Here is a 22,493-nt window from a genome sequence, read left to right on the forward strand (position 1 = left end):
CCTTTATTTATAAAAAACCCCAAACAAACAAAAACAGAACAAAAAAAAACCCAGCCCCCCAAAAAACAAACACACAAAAGCCCCACAGTTAAAGGCACATTTCATCCCTAAAGACTTGTAAAAGCACATCAATTTAACAATACTGCGACCCATTTCCTTTGCTAGGTGAGTTTGGAGTTTAAACTAAAAACCAATGCCCTCTTTATCCCTATTCCCCCTAGAAATGACTGCTTGGGAGTGGGGATCAGGGAGGGAGGAAAAGGACTGAAGAGGTATCCTCACACTGTAAGGAAATCTAGACCTAAAAATAATTGGTTATTTTTCTTCCCTCCCTTCCTGTCCCCCAAACTTAAGAAAAAAAAACCCCAGGCATGCCACTGTAAATCAAATCAATTTACTTCTCTTTCACAATCCTCTCAGAATTACAATACCCAGCTTCAGCTACCCCTTGATAAACTCTAGCAATGGCCCTGCTAGTATTCAAGGTTGCATTTGAATAAAGTGGGAGGAAGAAGAGAAATAATACAAAAATAAGTTTTACCGATGGTGCTTCACCAATGTGAATGTGTGTTTTCTGCTTAGTTTCACAGAGTTGGCGTAGATGTAAGATCACAAGTTCATTTTCTTCCTGGTCATTGTCAGGCTTCATTTTCTGTCAGTAACACCAAAGAAAAGAAAAAAGTTGTCTTTTGAGTCATGATTCGCTTTATTTTCCCCTTCCATATATGCGTATTCTTTGAAGTTAATATATTGATATGCCAGATGCCAGAATGTACTATTAGCGTGTCAAAATGCACTGCTGTTTGTGTGCCTTCATGCTCCTGGGCAAAACAGACCAAAGTTTTCCATATGGAGAATGCTACAGGCTGTGCAGAGGAGGGAGCCTTACGCCCACACGTTTTGTTTCCTATGGTTGTCTGCCACTGTGTAGCCTTATAAATGGAATAAGGCACCCACAAAAAACAAACAGGCATTCCCTTCTTCAGGCAGCTAGAGAGGAGCACAGCATTTGGAAGCCTAAATCTGCTTGAGTACACTTGCTTACACCTCTTGCCCCGGAATAAGTCAAAAGGGAGCTTCTGCAAATTCCAATCACCTCTGATACCTGCATATCTCACCTGCTCTCAACTCATTCCCACATCACTTTCAAGTAGGGAAATGCATTTACAGACGAAGATCTAAGCTCAGAAAAAAAAATGCTCTGGGTATGAACACAGAACATCTCAGTGGATTTGGGAACCAAAACTATTCCGATAGCAGTGTATGACACATGAGGTTGGAGAATGCTATTTCAGTGTGATGCTTGGTGGAACAATAATAAATTCTAGATCAACTACATAACAAAACAACCATAATCAAAATAAAAAAACATCTAGTCCATTTTAACATGGTCTTTTTCAAATTTGAGACAACAGCATCTAACATATTACCTGAACACGTTCAAAAATGTCCGCTTGCTCATTATCAGTTAGTGATGACAGATGTCTCTGAATTACAAGTTTGGCTCTTGGTGGATAGAGTCCTGAGAAAAGAAAGGAACATTAAAGATTCTAGATTCTCAAATGATCTCTCAAAATACTTCTGAAAAAATGGTAATAGAAGATATAAACCTGCATTTGAGCTTATACCAGTTTAACATATGACAGTTGTATATCTGCAGTATCCATGATACAAAACACTTCAGCTTTTGCTAAACCACATGGCTTCATCTCCTTTCTTCAGCAGTAAAAACAGAACTAGCGGCAGCCAAGTAGTGGCTCCTAGGTAAAAGGTTGTGCTCCCTACCCCAGTGATGTATGTATGGCAGAGGAGGAAGAGAGGAACATATACACGTGTTTCACGCAATATATGTATGTGAAACATTTTATATGTGTATATATATAAAAAAATAAATAAATAACTGGAAAGATACTCAATGCACAAGACAAACAGAAGTTTTCAGATGTGCTTAATTGAAAAGTTTAGATGCATTTCCACCCAAGGAAAGGGCAGGGTACAGGTCATACCAGAGAACTGAAGGCACTTTTAAAAGCAACAGCAGCATAACAGCCCTAAGAATAAAGGAAAGACTTTCTGATGTTTGATGAAGTATGTATTTGCTCACAGACCTTGTCCTACGAAGCTGCAAAAACTGTAGGGAAAACAAACCCCCCAAATCAGCGAAGATATACGTTTTTTTCCATCCGAGGTGGATATCGTTCATAGAGAATTGCAATCAGAACAGATCAAGATTTTCCAAAGTCATGAAGCCCTGGATTTAATTATGATAAACTTCTAGACTCTAAATAAAGCAGATGGATAAAAAGAAAAGGACACTAAAGTAAGTCTTTCAGTCACTAAGTACAAAGTTTATGAAACTACTATTATGGTAGTCGTTACTCTGCAAGATATTTTATTTTGACACTAGATACTTATTCCAGGCTCGCAAGTACCTGTATTCAAGGCACTTACACTGCCTTATACAGCAGCCTCTATGGTTTTTCATTGACAGAAGACTTTCCCAGTTAAGCTTTATCACTTCTGAATATCTGTTGTAAACGCAGGAAATACCAGTCACAACCTAACAGAATTTCACTCCACTAAGATGTTATACTTTGCCTTTCATCCACCAGAGGGAGGTAAGTAGCAATAGTGACTTTTACTGAAAGGGAGAACTGGCAATTATCAGCACTATCATCACCAGACCAGAAGATGCAAGCCTAGTGTAATGTATTTGGGTTTTTTGCATAAAACAAGATGACATAGTGGAGTGACTAGAAAAAAAATGGGATCCTGCTACAATAACTGCTTTTTAGAAATTCTGTCGTGGAAGATTTTTTGCATGTGTTCTCGCATACATCACTTCCAGAGAAACTACAAAGGTTTGTGCATTCACATTTGAAGCCAGGTGGTTGCCTTCACTATCTACATTAGATATTAATCTCTTAACTTAATTGTTTATTTCCCATAATAGAACTAGGTTTTGAAGTGTGTAAGAGAATAAATGCAAAGAAGGAAAAAATAAACCCACACAGGAAAGACCAAACACATGAGAAAGCAAGACCCTTTCTGATCACAACTGCCTTTTTACAGCCTATTTTGAAAGCATGCATCTTGAGTAAAAAAAAAAAAAAAAAAAGACAGAAGGTGAACTGGTGGGTTTTTCTTCTCTGCTTAACATTTAAGAGAGGTAGGACACTGAAAGAGTATATATTTATAACACAAGCTATACTATATTCAGTTGCAGTATCATTACTGCTGTTACCTACACAGAGCGTGCAAAGTGATGGTACGAATTGCTTATTGGGATACTTTTCCCTCTGTTCTTACACTGTTTAAGTTGAAAGTGCGTGGTTGACGTAATTAAAATTAACAGATAAAGTAAAATTATTCTAGAATAATCAGAAAAAGACAAGTAGAAAATAAACTCAGCGGCTACCTTCAATTCTTTCACAAAGTTTGTGCAATGAATGCATAGGGCAGGCCTCACACAGTTTGATCTGTGTCTTGGCATTTTGCAGAGCTGCAGCAGTGCTAAAGGCTTGTTTCAGGGTAAGCATTACCTCATCAACCTAAAGGGGAAGGAGGGAAAAGACAGTATATAAACAAAAATGCATGCCATATACATCAAATTAGATTTATGAATCACACCATAGATAGGTGTTTTACAATAAAAAAAAATAACACCATTTGCTGTCTTCAAACGAGATCAAGGTTGTATTCCCAGCTTTTCCGCCTTTTCTGTGGATGCTCACCATCTTCGAATTGTTGTGACTTCGTAGAGTGTAATTTTGAATATCTCACTGCAACTACTCGAAGCTTACTAGGCAGGCAGCCGCTGTTTTGAGAAGGTGCAAGTGGGAATTTTTGGCTTGAATACATGCTGGCTAAATAAAAAGCATTAATTTCCTTTTCTTTAGCTTCAAGTTTCTCCCGTAAACTGCACATGCTCCCTTCTCAACTATTTTCCTCCCACTGCTGTACCATTTTGGAACAAAACCCCACAGACCCATCCTGCTGGCAGACAGAAACTTCCCACAGCAGTTCACTTTTCTCCAGGCTACTAGACTGGCTACCAGCTTCATTACACCAGCAACTTATCTTTAAGTACCGCCAGCCTGCCTTGCGGTCTGCCGTGATCTTCCAAATACAGGAGTGCTACGTTCCCACACGCCAGCACTTTTGTGTTAAGAAAGGTCGAGGTGACAGCGTTTCTTCGCACTCATTCAAATACATTCCCAGATCTTATATACAAAGAACTTGGAGTTCCCCTGTTGTATTTTAGGGGAGTACAGTGCTTATTAAAAGCTGTTTACTTGAATCTTTGCATTACCATGGAAAGGAGAAGACAACAGCTTGACAACAACCTTAGGAAAGAAATTAGTATTCTACTTCAGAATCAGGTCCTTGCTCTTGCTTGTTGCTTTTTCTATAAGCAGGAAGAAGAAAGCTGAAATATTTGATCATACAGTCTAACACTGGAAACATACAGAACTTTTGAGGGTCTGTCACTTGGAAAAAGAAACAAAACAAAAAATAAAAAAGGGCATCTGAATGTGAAAATTTGAATTAGTTTGTGCCCCAATGTGTCTAGCGTTTATTTATTTATTTATAACCCACAGTTTTAAGCACTACAGTAATTTCTGTGTGCTCTCCCTTCTTTGCAATAAAACAGTGATCAGTGAATATCCGTATTGCAACACAGACTGATAATTTTTAAAAATTGTTAACAATGCCTCTCAAATGGAAAATCCACATAACAGTGCTAAGCATATAGATTATGACTACACTGAAATTATGAAAAACTGTAGCACAGACTGTAGCTAGGTTTAGAGCAAATATACACAAGACAACCAACATAGCCTGCCTGGCAGCACAGAATCCAGAAAGCATTAGGTTTTACAGCTTTGTCCTGCCACAGTCAGACTGTCACTGGGGTCCAAGCGATCGCATCTGAAAGTAGCTCAGGAATGTTAACTTCATATTACAGTTACCCACACATATCAGTACCAGAATATGTAAAGAGGTTCATAAATACATGGTTTCTTTATACACCACATTCTAAGTCTTTGAATTATGCATGGTCAGATTTATCAATAGGTCAGACGTAACATTTTCTCTTAGTATAGAGCTAATTTTATAACAAGCTCCCATTTTGATAAAAATGCAGCCTCAGCTACCATTGTACACCTAGGGCTGTTAGCTGTTACAAGTCTTATTGACGTAAATCTATTCACTCTCAAGCTAGTCAACGGATAAACAAGTTATATTTTCAACTAGCTAGCGATTTTTAAGGTTAGCCGAGAAGGAGTTAGCAGCTGTTAGCACAGCCATCAGGAACAAATATGTTTCAGAACAGAAACCAACTTCTTTTAAAAGTGCCAAAGCTTTAAAATAAAAATGTAGTCATCGAAGTTATTTCCTGTATGCATCTCATTATTAAGCTACCTGTATCAGTTAAATCACTGGCTCGTGGAACTTCAGTTGGTTGATACATATTTTATCAAATGTCCAATGGACTTTTTATAGTTACACACATCCACACATATTGTGGTTTCCTCCTTCTCTGATCAGATGCTGCTATTTTCTTCTCCTGATGAGCAAAACAGGCTACAGGGAAAATGCTAAAGCTGCACGCAAGCTAAAGACACATGCAGCATCAGGCCAGTAGTTTAAACCCTACCCTGAAAAGTATGTTTGGGTTTTATCATCAGCTTTGTTACTGATTCAAATACATGTAATGACATGTTTAATGGGGAACCAAGTGTCTCAACAATTAGAAATGCAAGAATTACAATCAAATAGAGCCCAAATATGCTCACAGTCTGCATGTATGAACTCACCCATCTGCTTTTTTTTCTATTTGTTACTGATACACACATGAGCAGAGTACGAGCATATGGATATATATGAACAGAATGTATGCATTTCCTATTGCACACTTTCATATTCACAGCTGAGGTCTCAAATCTGAGACGATGTGACCACTGAGGCCCAGCTGACACGGCAGAGTAAGACTCCCATAGTTTAGGAAATGTCTCAGACATGCTTCAATGGAAAGCTTAAGATCATTAATAAATACTTACCAGAGACTCATTTGCACACTGGAACACATAGCAAACATACTGGCTTAACCCAGGTTCAACAGATTCCCGGCAAATGAAGCCAAAGTGATCAACGTGTTTTATACCCTAAAAGAGTTTAAAAACAGTATTAGTGGACTATTTTATAATGAAGCTTAGTTTCCAAAGTGATCCTAAAAATGGTTACCAGGCTCCGGTACTTGCCAATGCAAAAATACGAGACACTATAAATGCATACTCCTAATGATCTATTTCACAACTACAATAGCTACCTTTTAAATTGCTTTTTGCATTTAAACGTTACATAAAGCTCTTTACACAATCAAAGCAAAAGTTATACAGCAACAGACCCAGACCTGAATTTCTTCCATTAGGAAAAAACAGATTTTCAGGGTAATGAACAGAAGAGTTCTAGGTTGTGTTTGGAATTGCGTCTGCAGTGAAAACATGACGTAATGAGCCTACACTAAAACATAGGACTAGAGTAGCATCAAAGTAGCAACAGATCTTCACCTTCCCGTAATACAAGTTTGGACTACACCAAAAAGAGCAGGGAATGAGTGGTGACATGCAGAGTTCCAACCGAATTCTTACATAAATTCTTTGAGACTCAGTTACATACCAGAAGTTTCAAGACTTACTACACGTTACTACTTATGTTTTCTTTCAAGATCCTAGTCTAACTGCTTGACAGGGAATGTTGCCTTGCTAAAAACAGCACTGAGAAGATCAAAGTGAACTGCTTCCTAAGAAGCACTATATTCCCAGTCTCAATTCATGGAACATGACTCACTATTGTTAAAGCTTTTGCCAATGTTTTTATCATGTGAGTATGGTAATAGTAGATTTTCTCCAAAAGAAAGCCTAATCCCTCAAGTTCAAATACAACAGAAAGCAGAACTCAGTTGCTTGGATCCATCTCCAAAGAAAACACCTATATCATAAAAGAGGGGAGGAGGAAAAACAACTTGCTTGTCACTACAGAAAACACTCTAGACAAAATTGGTAACGCACTACGTGACAGACTGAACATATTGTCGCTACACACCGCAGCTTTTAAAAACAAAATTCCAAAAGTTACACTTGTGCTACTTAAACAAAACTTGACAAAGGTGCAGAGAGCTTCTAAAATGGAACAAATGGCATATAGTCCACACTAATCCTGACTTAACTGAACCCATTTTCCTCTGACACATGAAATCTTCAAAAGTATAAAATGAAAAAGAACAGATGTATGCACATATGTTGATCTATGTAACAGTGAAATGTTGCCCTCTGTTTTGCAAGTAAACCAGATTTACTTAAGGTGGTTCAGGGAGACACCAATTCCCTCACTGCTGACAGTGCCTGAACAAGTCTATTGCTGCCTGATTTCTCAGTCTCCACAGAGAAACATTTGTGGGAGAGACGGACGTGACACTCGCACCACTGAAGTGTAAATAGCACAGTACGTTCCTCAATTAACAGTACCTCCATGACATTTCTTTAAGAGGATGGTTGGACTTTTCATGCCAAAAGAGCTAAGTTTGTTGTTCTGGGTTCCCTCAAGGTCAGCAAGGCTGCAACAAGAGAACTTCTACAGCTGTCTGACACCTGAGCCTAGACAGGGGTTTATCATTAATTGTATTTGCTGCTTTGACAATTATATGGAGTGCAGATAATTTAATGCAGCAGATCAGTCATACTTAAGCTATGAAATAAAAATACCTTTATTAGACTAGACTAAAAGAATCCAGAATGGAAGCTGAAGTTAACATCTCTTTTTAGCGTTTGTAAGCTTAGAAGAACAAACATTCCTAAGCTGCAGTCTCACAATATGCAGTAAATCACTGCCCTGTAAATCCACAACAGAGAAGCCCTGTGGCTAGCACTGAGTTCTTAAAAGAAGTACTGATGAGGTTTATGCAACCAAATCCTTAGTCTTGAACAAATTAACGTTTCATTTCTATTGAACATAGAAAACAAAAACCCCAACTTCTCTGAAGTAGCCGTTTTACATTTAAAAAACAAAAAACAAACCACAAACCAAAAAAACAACCCACCCCACCCCCCCAGTATTGCTAGTGCCTGTTTGAGTTATTCAAGCAGGCAAAATAACAAATGCCTTGCTCCAAATGAAAGCGAAGAGGTGGAATGAAAATTTTCACCTCCAAAGCCCAACACACAGCATTACTTACCACTATTTACTGTACACAGTTATATTACTGAAGGAAAGCTAGGCCTGGAAGGTCTGCCATGGTCTTGCTGGTCTCCACCATGCTTTAAAATCAACTGAACAAAGGTTGTCCCCGCTTAGGACTGTTGTGTTTGTCAATTACCAGTATGTACATGCAACACCGGAGCCCAGTACATGAAGCTGAAGTATCACTTTTATTCAGCTCAGTACACCCACAAAACAGGGGAAGACTCAAGCCATCTGCAAATTTTGCTTTCCTTACCATTGCTTTAAGAATCTCTTTGATCTGTATTTATCACAAAGCTATTAATACATCATTGTTTGATTATACTGGCCCATTCTAAATTTGCACTTGCCTTTTTTCTCTCTACCAAGAGTAATACAAATTGTAGTTAAACAGCAGAGTCGACTTAAGGGCCTGGACCTTTAGTCAGTAGCTCAAGACTCCACTTGAATCACAAGTACTGACCAGTTCTTAATTTGTATTAGCATCAGTAGCACAGTCATGCAAGAGCAGATTTGTTATTAGCATTAAAATGAAAGCACTTGGGGGTGAAATACAGGTTTAGACCACGTCAGGAAGTGTACTTTAAACTAGAATAATTATGCTTAAGGAGGCCTGAAGTGATGCATGTGCATGGTGAATGAAAGAAGGTAATAAAATACGATCTCAAAACAGAAAGTGCCAGAACTAACACATGCTTAACAACAGCAAGATAGAAAGGTGAATCCCTTAGCATTGGCATTTAACTTTATAAGACAAATTTATTTATTACTGGACATAGCTAGGTTCACCTATTACCATATTCTCCAGAAAAAATGATGGAGGTGAACTGCTGTTTTCTGGAGGGCTCATCTGATGCTCTCTTCCTTTCACTCCAGAGGCTTTCAGGAGCTTAGCTGCTCAGAAATAGCACACTCAGAGCATCCTAAATGGAGATTAAGCTACTTCCAAAATTACATCCAATGCTCTCCCAAAGCAAAATGGTTTATACTTTTTTTTTCTGACCAATGATCAGTTGCCACTACCACAGCTCAGACTGGTTATTTTGCGCTTACCTTTTCAGTACTTAAGCTCTTTGGGAATGACATTGCCTTACTTTTGCACAGCATCTACTTGAACCTGCTACCAGGTAAGTGAAAGCCCTGATTTGAATAACAGCTCTCGCTCTTGTAAAGGCAAATCAATACTTCAAATCTGCTCCAAGTGTTCATGAAGCAATTGCAATTTAGTATCCAATTTCTTCAGCTGTACTCCCCAAAGAACTTGATGCATCATACTCCATGCAGGATTTGTATATACATTAGTCACAATTGTTCAAAATCCCCCCCCTTCTATTTTTATTTATTTTTTTTCTTTTAATTAAAGAGCCAATGAGGTAAACCAGCAATTTACTTTCATTCAGGGTAATTTAGATAGGATAAACTATTTAAAAACAGCATTTGAGACTAAATAAAAGAAAACGGCACAGAATGATGAAAAAGTATTCTACATTTCTTTTTTTCTGCTGCCTTTTTTTTTTCAAGCTGCAGCAGGGTAGGTTGAGGCTGGACATCAGGAAAAAATTCTTCACAGAAAGAGTGGTCAGACGCTGGAATAGACTGCCCAGGGAGGTGGTGGAGTCACCATCCCTGAATGTGTTTGAGACTCGTTTAGATGTGGTGTTAAGGGATATGGTGTAAGGGAGAACTTTGTAGAGTGGGGCTGATGGTTGGACTCGGTGATCCCAAGGGTCTTTTCCAACTTAAATGATTCTATAGACCAGCAAGGCAAGCCGGCTGAAGGATAAATAAATTCCTTTTCTCCTGATGATCTATATGTTGCCTCTTATTAACGCTTACCTGAGAACATGAGGAGATATCTTTAAAATTCTTTTCAAGCACAACAGATTTGGTGTCCGGACTGATGAGGTTGACTTCAAACCTTCCAACCTGGGGAGGGGGGGGGCAGGAGAGAAAAAGAAGTCTAGTTCCTGACTGTATTGGAGGCACAACATTTACAGCAACAAAGATGTCACAATCTAGCCCTTTCTTGTTCACATAGAGTACCACAGCTTACTCAGCAGGAACAAGGGTGCCATAATTCAGCCTATATTGAGTAAGAGTATTTTAGCAAGAACAATACAATCAGTTGAATAGGAAAAAGACTTGGAAAGAAGACGGCTGCCCCTCCCCCCCTTTTCTTTTTGAGTTATTTTGGTCCAAAGATCACATGTGTGACAGACAATACCAAAACCTTTACTAAGCAATGTGGCTAAATTAAAAGTTGCAATAAAACCCAGGATTTGTGGATTTATTGATTCTTTGAAAACTATACCATAGATCAGCTAAGAAACTACGTTGATCTTAAGGTGATACTTTTTCATTTTGTCATAATTTCAGATGAAAAAGATTAGGCTCTGCAGCAAGCTATCTTTCAGCTTTCCCAAACTGCTTCTCAAGCGTATGAAACTTATTCCATAGAGCTCAGAGAGTTTCTCAGCTAAATCCTCTTCATTACTAGTGATAGCTGTGGCTTTCTAAAGGGCAACACATTCTCACTTCAGTTAGCATTTCCCCGGGAGAATAAAAGGCAAGAATGATCTCTAAAGCAAATGGAAAGACAAAACCTAGGCATTTAGCCCCCTGTTATTTTAAGGTCCATTTATCTTTCCATTTCTGGGTCACCTCCTTTAAGTGTCCTTTTGTTTTCTCAATACAAGCTCTGAAGATGTCAAATACACTTCAGTCAAGAGAAGAAATAACCGTGAGGTCTGAAGGATGAAGCCTTCAGTGCAGAGACGTTTGAGTACTCATCTGGGAAAGACAAGCTGAATAACAGTACAATTTATCATAAAGCGGCTGGGTCAAACATAAGGCTGTGAAAGCCGTATACGAAATTGTGAGCTTCTTTTTAATTGCACAAAAAAAGAGGACTTGTGCACATGGAAATCTTCATCAATTCTCATTTTAAAAGAATACTCACTTTTTTCAGCTATGTCCTAGATCTCACAACACAGATGAACCAGAACTGCAGGTAAAATAATTGCCTGGAAACTCTGCTCCTGTAAGTAATTACTCCATAAGTAGTTTCTTTTTCTTAAAATTTGCCTGAGCTCATTAGTTGGGCTGACTTCCTTAAGAAAATTCAGCTACTTCTGTTCCAATCATTTATGAACAGATACATAAATATTTATGACAAATCATGAAACCATACTGAAACGATGCCGGATCCATATTACTTCTCTTGCAAAACCTGTCTCAGCTTCAAACTGCACAGGAAAAGATATGGTAAAAAACAACATGAAACTGCTCATCCTAGCACACACCTGGAACAACATTGTCCTGTTCTTCTCGGAATCGGAGGGCTGAACATGACTGGGTGCACTTGCATGTCTTCTGCGTGGCTGTATTTTCAGGTTTGTGTCGTGAACCCTTCTTTGCATAACTGCAGTGACACTGCTGCACCGGGTGCGAAACTCTTGCTGCTCGTCAAAGCCAGAGTCCTCTAAAATTCGCTCTGGAAATGAGCCACGAGTGCTGGCCAGGTTGGTCAAGTTGGTCTGGCTGCCAACTGTAAACATCGCAGCGTGCCCTGCAGTGTTATTTGGGCTGTCCAGCTCCTCAAATGGGCTATCCAATGGAGATGCTGGCACATTTCCTTCACACAGGGGTAAGTCCAAACTTGACTCGTTATTCCGCTGCTCATTTAATAGCTTCAGGCGCTGGCGCTCATGAAGGCTGAATTTCTCAATGCAATCATCAATTAGTGTGGAGGGAGCTTTCTTGTGAGCCACCATCACCTTTCCACAGTACAAGACCTCAAATTTTTGAGAGTCATAGAAGGCATCTTCACTATCCTTATTTGGTTTGGCTTCTTCTTTGAGCGCTGCTTTGGAGACTTGCCTTATGCTGCTGATGACATCAGGAACCTATGGGACAGTTTGAAAGGTCTGTTTAGTAGCTACAAATGAGGTAGCACAGACAGAGGTAAGTCACACATTTGTTAATGTAAGTATTTCCACAATTTATTTCTTCAGTAGAGTGCCACTAGCTTCTTGGCTGACAATATAAAAAATAGTAAATTCTAAATTCTGTATAGGCAATTTATGCAGGAAGCAAAGCAAGTAATTTTTTTTTTTTTTTACTGGAACCTGTTTCAGAACATAAGGTTTAAAATTACCAGAAAGTCTACTGACAAATGTTCACTTTTTTTTTTTTAACTGAGACTGCCTTCTCTTTTCTGTAGTCCTCTTCCCACATTAGCATCTCTTGCTGATGTATTTTGCATAAGGCCATCACTGTTTCTTTGTTTCTATTTTGCTGAGTCAGATATTCTATTCTTAGGTCAATTGTGGAAACGGTTTGGTGAAAGAGAGACCAGCAATCCTCAACAGTTTCAACAGACAGTTTTGGAATGTAGGCAGCAAGCGTACAGAAATTTTACCAAAGTACCATGTACAATTGCACTAGCTCTCGTTTATTATGTACTACAAAAACCTCACCCCATCCACCCTATGACATAGGTTACTTTAGGGTCACACTTCCCTGCTGCCTCAGTCATCACGCAATTAAGAAGCACACCCAAATGTCTCTTCTCCATCATTCTTACTTACAGATTCCTACTATATATACCCTGTAAGGCCAAACAGTTCCCCAGTAGAAACTCTTTATTTCAGCCCTGTATTATCCAGTCTTTTAAGGCCGCATGGTGGTTCTTCCATTTTATCCCAAACACCTTGGGAGGATGTCTGCCTTCAGTGTCAACGTATTTACTATGTATGCAACCTCCTTTTTGTTTTACCTTCACTAAAGAAAACAAGGATTTATCCAACTCCACTGACCACGGATCAGTGATTCTAGTTGCTCTTTCAACAGCACCTCCCCCCTCTGCTTAACCAAATCTCCTTCTCACCAGGTCTCATGTTCTCTGGAAGGATAACAAATGGCATCCCATTACATGCATTGGGGAAGTTACTAGTGACAATGAGATCAAGAGAGAATATCTATCTGATTTTCTTCACAAGAGAAATCAGTTCTCAACACCCACCTAATCCTGTGCAAGATAATATGTGATAAAGTGTTTCACAGTATATTTTTTTTTTAATGGAAAAAATAACTCTGAAGTCATACCTTCGTAAATAATCCATGCTCCCTACAGTATCTCTTTCTTTCAGTCACAGTACCAGTTGAAACTTGCCAATGAGGCAGTAATCTCATATGCCAATACTTTTGCAAGTCACAGTGGAAAAATTACCTCGTCTTAATCCCCGTCTCCCGTTACACATTCCTCATCCATTGGGCATTCAACTTAAATCTGCTTCCAGTTCATTTATTGCAAAATGAAGTTCAATTACCCTAAAATCTACTGATCGTTTGGCTTTCACCCCTATAGACATTATCATCATCTCAGTTTTCAGTGAGGCTAAAAGTTAGTCTTGATATGACACAGATACTAGAGTGTATTTAATCTTCACTCATTCTCACTACCGGGCTGCTTCAACATCGCCCAAGGTGCACATCCTCCCAGCCACACCAGCTCAGCTGGACATGGACAATTCTCCCTTTATACATCCTAGTTCATACTCCAAGATCCAGCTCTTTTTCTACTGACCAGTCCTCTTATTCTTTCTATGGTCTGTGCTTAAAGAAGCTCTAAAGTTTAAATGCCCTAACTCTCTATTTTAGGAAAATTCATAAGCTATCTGTCTTTTAATTAACATTTTCCTTTTTAGAATCTAGAACCTGTTGCAGGACAATTCACTTGTACTCGAAGTAAAGTGACAAATGATAATTCTATTCAAAACGCATAAGTTTTGAATAGAATTCACAGTCAACTGGGATAAATAGTGACAGTTATTTAATTGGCAACTTGGATTTTTAAAAAAAGCGTACCATCACTTCCACTCCAATAACTGGGTTCTGCCACTTACTCATCACTTTTAAGATAAAAGACTGAAGAAGAAACTCTTAAATCTTTCTAATAACACGCAATAACCCCCTAACACTTCCTACCCCCCTGCCAGCAAATGTCCAAACGGGCTGAGGATAAGACACTACCAACTCCACCATAATAGCATTCCCCCTCCATCCCCTCCTCTCTGAGATCTCCCCCACAAGCATATACACAGAGTCTTAAGCAACTGCAATTCTACTTAAAACACACCACCCTACCATTCTGCTATTTATCACCTGGTTTTACTCCCATCTTTTCCAGATCATGCATACTCTTTAGACACTGGTATTCAAGTCGTAATTACTATTTCACAATCCCTGCTTCCTGTACAGCTTTTGGCTCTACCCATCACATACATTGCTACAGTGTTTTCACTTCAGCATAGATGGATCCTAGCATTAGAGCAGAGGTTTCAGCTCGTACTGCCCAACCAATTCTTATTCCCTGCTTTGTTTAGACAACATTTTTTACGGGCTATGTTATTTGTCAGAGTGCACCCTCATCAGTCTTCACCTTTTTCCTATTTTTTTTAACCTATCCACAGAATTAGAGTGATAAATCAAGGTGAAAAACTGAAACTCATTTATCTCTATAGTTATGAATACTTCTCTTATACACAGATGAAGGGGAAAACAATGTAATACAGGGATATCAAAATGGACAAGAAACATCTGTCAGACGGTCCAGAACCAGTTCCAGATGCTTATTGGTTGTTTCATGGATTCTCTAGATAGTATAGTATGGTATGAAAAACAGCTTCAAGTATAAGATACAAGAGAGATAACAACATTGCTAGGCAATTAGCCATACATATGGATTTTACTGGTCTTTAGTGTAAGGAATAACTGTGAACTGATGATGATGTGTAAAACGATTGACAGTGTGCCAGCTCGTACTGTTAGACCTGATCCTCTTCACTTCCAGAGTAATACTACCTTATCAAGAACCAAGTGCCACTATCATCTGAGACACACCTGATCAGATTACTATATTTTCGTTTAATGTTTTGACTTTGGTCAAAAAACATAACTGGGATCAAGTGGAGTCTAAACAAGAGTTTGTATCTATGTTTTCATGAATTGCAAGATACAGGAAAAGTTACACAATTATCAAGCATAGCAACCATCCCAATGTGGCTTTTTACACATTTCTTGGACATACATCATTGGGTTTTGACATTTTGCTCCTCTGTAAATCAAGAAGCCCCTGTCACAAAAGTTTCGCCATCAAAGTTGTGTAACTTTTTTGGATTTGGGTATTAGCTTATTACCTGTTAATGCTGAAATTGCAGGGCAAAGTTGGACAAGACCGTAAGCAGAACGGAGATTTTAAAAGACTGAATTAACAGGATGAAACTACTTAACTACTTTTAGAAATCAGTTTAGCAATATTAAGATGACAGACTCCTGAAACATTCAAAACTTAGTAATGTGTTTCCAAGTTCTAGTATTTCCTTGCAGCAGTCTCATGAAATTAAGCAGCCAAAGGGGAGAAATAGGATTCTTATTCCTGAGGCCCACAGATCTTCCTGGACATACACTACCAGCTGTCACAGTAGAGCAAAACAAAAAGGTTAAATGAGTTATCACTTAGTTTTTCAGCATTCACCTGTACATGAAGAAAATAAATATTTAAGCAATTAATTTAACATACTCAGAATTTTTGTCACCAAGTCTTGAAGACAGTTATATCAAAGGGAGACTGAAGTAGAGGGGGATAGGCAGCGTATTTGCAGAGCGAGAGGGGCACACTTCCAGCTGAATCAAACCCAGTGGTACTAGTGCTAGGACAAGGCAGGAAGATTTAATTCTCCCATGCTTTCCCTCTCCCAGAAAATGGGATGGTCTAGAGGCCTATCACCTTTTCCAAATATTTGCTGGGCAGAGGAGAAGATGATGACTACGTCCCAAAGGGAGTTGCAGAGAGCTTCTCAGGCAGAAAGGCAGGAGCCGATGGTGCCATGCCAGGACACCAGCTCTCAAACCAGAAGGAGAAAGCAGAAACATAATGTAGGCCATGCCTATAGGTATTATTCATGAAGCCCCCCTAAACTGTTGAGAAGTAGCAGACTATTACATGAAGTGGAACAACAACAACAACAAAAGTTAAATTTAAAAAAAAAAATAGTACAGTGACAATACAAGCTTGTTAGAAATAGACACATTCCCAGTCTATACAAATTAATACTATAAGCATCTTAAACTGACATTCTGAACTTTAATTATCCAATATTTTGTATTTGTTGACCACAGAATGTAAAAAAGTCTACTAACTTCTCACTTTAAGTGCCTATGAGAAGAAGAGGATGAGCCCCCAGGCAGAAGCTGCAAGGTCCTTAGGAACTAAAAAACGCATCACCACACAAAAAAACCCTGAAAGCGGTCAGAAAAAGAAACAAAGATCCTGACAAGCTTCATGAAGAACTATACACATATGGTATATTATCTAGATGAAGGGACTAAACAACACGCTTACTCAAATACGTTGGAACAGCACACAAAGCTCTATCAAGTACAACAGTGACCCCACGCTTAAGCAGTTACGTGGACACTGAACTCTGTCAGGTATTGATAAATTGATACCAAACTTAATGGACACAAGAGCTTCAGATGAGCTTCTCTCCCCTCCAGAACGTCAAGAGACTTTCAGGAGCCAACAGTGACATATGAACTGTAAAGACCCTTGAAACAATGCTCATAGTAACTCCTAAATCTCTGAATACAGCTAAGAGAACTCAGAATAGCAGAGATCATTCCTCGGGGCCTGTACCAAAATCCCCACAAATGCAAGAGGCCAAAAAGACAAGGATGGGCAGTGGGAATCGTAAGTACAAGAGTAGACCATGATACTAGTTCTGCTCCACAGTATGAGGAACACTCCAAAACTTGGTTGAAGAGAAAAGAAAAAAAGAAAAGAAAAACCACACACACAACAAAAACAACAAACCACACCATCAAAACCAAACATACAAGACTGTGGCAAGTAAGAGGAGCTGCATAATGACATTAAAAGAGGCAATATTTCACTCCAGGGAAACAGGATTGATCTAATAAGTCTAATTAAGTAGAGAAAAAAAAAAAGACCACTTGGGAATCCAAATTGAATTTGTTATTATTCATATTTGAGTAGAATAGGATTGTACTCTTCAGCCAATTAGATCTGATTCAATACATGGCGATTCAACAAGCAAAGTTAGCTGTACTCAAAACAGATGGCGCTGCTCAAGTTTTGCATCACCCACAATAAGCTTCAGCTCTGAATATAAGCAGCAAAGCACGATAGGTGTTATACTGTCACAAACTCTGGTTACTACAGACAGTAGGGTTTTGGTAAGCTGAAACTAATGACAACATCCATTTTAGCTAAACGGTCCCCCAGTCTATTCCATTTGCACTTTACACCCCCTTCGCCCCACCTCCCCCATGACCTTGGTTATAGACCTTATGAGCTACTGCAGTACATCATCCATTTGGCCAGCTAGCATAGAATAAGGCTGCAGCACTTAGCTCTGGCTAGAAGACAGATGTATTAATACCCTAGATCTCCTAATTCCAGCTCTGCAGTTCATGGGCTCCATCCATTTCTGTCCCCTGCGACTAGACCTACAACAGAGTCAATACATAATGGAGAGCAAACACCTTCCTCGCGTCTAAGTAGTACACTATTCAAAGTGCATGTGAACAGTACTCCCAAGAACCATTCTACTATACATCAAGAAACTTCACTGTGTTCAACACAGAAACACATTTTCATGCTGGAAATGCCAGTTTAACTGATGTAACTAATGCAGGCTCTTTTATTGGACTTGATTAAAACCAAAGGGAGGACTACAGGAAAATAAATGACGTCAAATATAAACTTGCTTTGCACATCTTCTCATGTCATGCAACTAGGTTTTTGTTAAGATTAATTCTAACTTTATCAACCCTGCCTTAAAACCCAAAAAAAAAGAACTTCAGTTATGAGGAGTCTATCACCAATATCTTGAAGTTGCAAAACAGAGAGGCTATCAAGCCTACTAAATCATGCATGCTGCAGCACAGCACTAGAACAGTTTGCCACAACTCTAGAATAGGCAGAGTACCTCCATGGTGATACTGCACACCCTTCTTGAACAGCGGTGGCAGAAGTTGAAGCATAAAAAAAAAATTAAATAAATAAAATACTCCCTTTAAATTTACAACAGCCCCCAGTGAACAGAGGTGGAACTCCCCTTTTTGCTGGAGGGATAACATTCAAATGCATCCTACAGTAATTACCAAGCCATGCTTTCAATTTTAATCCAAACTTAGAACTTGAACGCTACAGATATTACAAAGAAGAAAATTCACTTGCTCTATATCATTGTTTCCACAGCTGGACAGACTTTCACTGTGCAGAGAAGCTGCAGCTCTTGTTAGTTTGTTTCTAGCTTCTACACGGAAAATTTCAGTCTGGAATTTATTAACAAGGCAGAGCCCCTCTTCATACCATAAAGCTTATAAACATTAGCATGACTGTGAAGTACTAATCTAACAAACATGGCCTAACAAATCTGGCTACTTAATGACAGCAGTCCTAGCAAGGCGATTATTTTCAAAGCAAGGAAAAAGCTGGGCCCCTCTCACTCCATCACCACACAAGCTGCAGCGTCAGATCCCTTTCGCCAGAGAGACGCAAGATGAATGAACTTCACACACACGTGCACACTAGGAGCAGTCAGTACCTTCTGCTGTAGGCTCCAGTTCAGAAGCAGAGGCATGTCCAAGCAAAACTGTCACCAAACTTTGGTGTCACGAACATGAGGTCTCGGCAGCAGATTCCTGTGATAAGTGAGTGCAGAAAGCTCCCACTCTCACAAAGGGCTGGCAGTGCTGTCGCAGCATTTCCTCCGGCTCGGTTCGTGATATCACGGCACAGCCAGAGCTCTGCGCAGCAACCGTTACTGCTTCAAAAGCCAAGTATTTCCTGACTTCAGGCTGGAAGTGCCCGCGCTGCCTTGGATTTGAATAGTCTAGCTATTTACACTTAAAAATGAACAAAAGAGAAACAGGATACCGTACAGAAATCAACACCCCATGCTTTGCTCATTATTGAAAGAGTTTGACAGCTATCAATTAGAAACCAGCGCAACGGGAGAAAAAGTTGGGAGCAATTGGACATGACTCTCCTTTCAGTTAGTGTTAAGTTGCAAGATAGGAGAACCCAGCCGCAGCAGTGAAATACATACAGAGACAAAATAAGCCACATAGCACATCCTGCTACGTATCAGGCATTCAACACTGAGGCAAAGTTTTTTATCTTACACAAAAACACACCCAAATGCTAGCCAAAGTGCAGATATCAATAACTATTCTCAAACAGAAAGAAGGGTGGGAGAGGGGAATGAAAAAATACGTTTTCTTTTAACTGCTGTAAGTGTTTTTACTGACATCCCATTAGTACAGCACTGATCATCCAGACCTTTTGTACTACTAAGTCTACAGCAGTCTGCTGCTTCACATGCTGGTGACAGCGCTCCACTTAACAGTTTTCACCATTAAAAATGCATCTTTCTGATAAAGAGATAAAAGACCAGATCAGAGTGATTCAATCTATGAAGTCACACAAGCAATTTGCTGACTTTGTATATGCTAGAGCTATTTAGAAACTAGAACAGAAGAATTTGTCTTCATCAGCTGACTTAATACTGAAGGAATACCAACCATCTTTGGTTTTACAGAAATGAGGAAGATCTGTAGCCAAGAGAAATGCCATGACAAAGGCAAAAGAACAACAGGCAAACTGCTAAGCATTTCTATAATGCACCTGCACTTAGTGTACTTCTAAAAATACAGTTTAGAAAACACAAAGTCAGTTTCTCAGCAGGCAGTAATAAGCATCTGCCATCAACTCCAATTCATTCTTCTGCAAGTCTGGGCTAACAAAACACAAGCCCAATAGCAAGAAAGCTGTAACACAGGGGCTGGCAAAAATAGACCCTGTGAAAGCAGCTTTTGGAGCTTCAAGCTGACAGTCACCCCTGGCAGCCCATGCTCTCACGTTTCTGCTGTTCTCCAGGGGTTTATGAGTGTAGCCAAAGCTTACAGCAACAGAAAACACACAAGGAACAAGTCAAAAACGCATTAAAGAATTGCATATGGTAAAGTTTTGCTTTCAGGAGACAGGGTCATCTTCCTATCTGCCTGGCCTGTATTTTTTTCCAGGTGACTGGTCAGCACCCCATTAGGTTTGTTTCTAGAGAGCTACTACAGAGCAATGCACTTATCTTACTCTGACATTGAACCTCATGCCATATATTGGGGAGGTCACATACTCCTGCTGAAGGCAAAGCTGAAGACTACCACTAAACCAGCCTAGAGAGAGAAAGAGATTTTTAGATAGGTAAAATAAAGTAAAATTCAGTTCTCAAAATTATTCTTACTTGAGATCAACTCAGGAATTACTTGTGCTATTTAGTTTTGATACAGTCACTGGGCAGAAAAGCCTACAGCAGTTGCACAGCTTACACTTAGAGAACCTAGCACATTACCTAATTTGCAACTGGAAACTTGTGGATCACCTAACACCTTCTTCGTGCTACACATGCAGATAAGATGCTGCTTTGCCAAGTATCCAAATTTAAATAAGCAGTATAATGACAGAAGGTGGATCAGGTTACTTAACAGGAAGGAATGTGTAAGAGCTACAAGATTGTTTGGATGCCTGGGGCGAGACAACAGATGCCTTTTTTTATACTTGCATGCAAGCACTCTACAGTAGTATATCAAAGAACTTCAGTGATGGCAGTGACAGCAGAGCACAAGAGGGACACTGCTTTAAGTAAGGAAGATTCTTGCATTCGTTATTTCACTCCTATGTTTAGGCCAGACAAACTTAGCCTTTTCCGCCTTCATGATACAGCTCACACTCATGCTGCTTGACTACGGTGCAACCCATGGAAGTGTCAGTACAGAGCTCTCACGACAATCCATATGTTCTTTGAGTACGTAGAATAGTCACCTACCACTTATATACTTTGAGCATAGGCAAGTACTCTTACATTTGTTTCCAAGTTTGGAACATAGTTCCCAGTTAAATATTTAGCAGAGTACAGCTTGCTTGTAACATCAGTCCATATTAAACTTTGCAACTGCTTTAACCCTAGGTTTTCAAAACTACGAAAGCACATTCAGATATTAACTAGGAATTTCCTCCTAAAAACTCTGCATTTTTAACTTAATTTCTAGTAAGAGATCTATTAAGAAGATGTTGTTTTTATGAACTTCATCATATTTAACACACACTCTATTTTTAAAAGGGCTTGCCTGAGAAGATAAGGCTGTCACGTGAACAATCCCAAACAATTAATACATTCTCTGCATTCACTTCCTTTTGGGGAGGGGAAAAAAATAAAAGCTACAGTTGGAGAGCTCATTGAAGCATTTTGCCCATTTATGGTCACTATCCACTCCTCCAAAACAGATCGGAAGATAGTGAACTTCATTTTAGCAGATTTAAGGTGCAAGTGCTAAGACTGATATAAATGCTTCATACCTCATGTTTAAGAAAGTGGCAGAGGTTTTTAATTCAGTAGTTTTAGACAGAAGCTCCCAAGATTTTAATTTAAACACGTGAACTAACATGACTCACTATGGAAAAAAAAAACCCACCTTGGAAAGCATGTTTTTCCCTAGTCAAGAGATCAAGGTTTCAGAACTCCTGCGTGGCAGACCAAGATGACTCCTAAAGCGAATATCAGCCCACATTTGGTTGAAGACTACTTGCATCTGATTTCCACGGACGCCACTACCTTTCTAACTTATTTGCTACAATAACCACCTTCTTCTGTCACTGAAGCAGAAGATGGTAAGCAGTTAGTAATTCAGCACCCACTCCAGGAGATGGGAAAACTACAGACTCTATTCAGTCCAAGGGATTTAGTAGGTATTTATGTATTTGGTCAAGAAAGCCATGCACAGCAGTAACTTCTAGCCCCCTTAACAAGGCGAGAAGTTCCTCAATGACGTGATACCAAGGAGTTCAGTCTTTTCCTATTTGATGCTTTCCCAGAAACTCGACTGCAGTATTGAGAGGTTTCAAACTACAAACTTTCCTTAAAAGAGGCCCTGCATATAGAAAGATGGACATCAAAACAGCATCAAGCAGCCGGTGACACTGCAGCAGAGACATAAAAAAGAGTTACTACCGGGTTCAAGACTCCTTTTCTCAAAAGGACATTCACTAAGAAACTGTGAAAGACAAACATACACGATTTATCAGACAGATAGAAAAAAAAAATTGGATTGCAACCTAATAGCCTTTCAACAGCTTCTCCACCCCGGCCAAGTAACATTCATTA

The 22,493-nt window shown here is 39.3% G+C and overlaps 1 protein-coding gene across 1 annotated transcript in view; it reads right to left on the reverse strand.

Moving 5' to 3' along the window:
- The window catches only part of TBC1D4 (TBC1 domain family member 4), a 114,119-nt gene that overhangs the window by 34,179 nt on the left and 57,447 nt on the right, over positions 1-22,493 (reverse strand). Inside the window, exons 2-7 of the mRNA XM_063335650.1 lie at positions 11,547-12,149; positions 10,081-10,170; positions 6,066-6,170; positions 3,419-3,551; positions 1,431-1,522; positions 542-652 (exon numbers count right to left, since the gene is read on the reverse strand). Of these exons, the coding sequence (XP_063191720.1) occupies positions 542-652; positions 1,431-1,522; positions 3,419-3,551; positions 6,066-6,170; positions 10,081-10,170; positions 11,547-12,149 (1,134 nt within the window). The remainder of the gene's footprint in view (positions 1-541; positions 653-1,430; positions 1,523-3,418; positions 3,552-6,065; positions 6,171-10,080; positions 10,171-11,546; positions 12,150-22,493) is intronic.

The sequence above is a fragment of the Chroicocephalus ridibundus genome, chromosome 1 (genome assembly GCF_963924245.1).
Source record: "Chroicocephalus ridibundus chromosome 1, bChrRid1.1, whole genome shotgun sequence".
Taxonomy (NCBI): domain Eukaryota; kingdom Metazoa; phylum Chordata; class Aves; order Charadriiformes; family Laridae; genus Chroicocephalus; species Chroicocephalus ridibundus.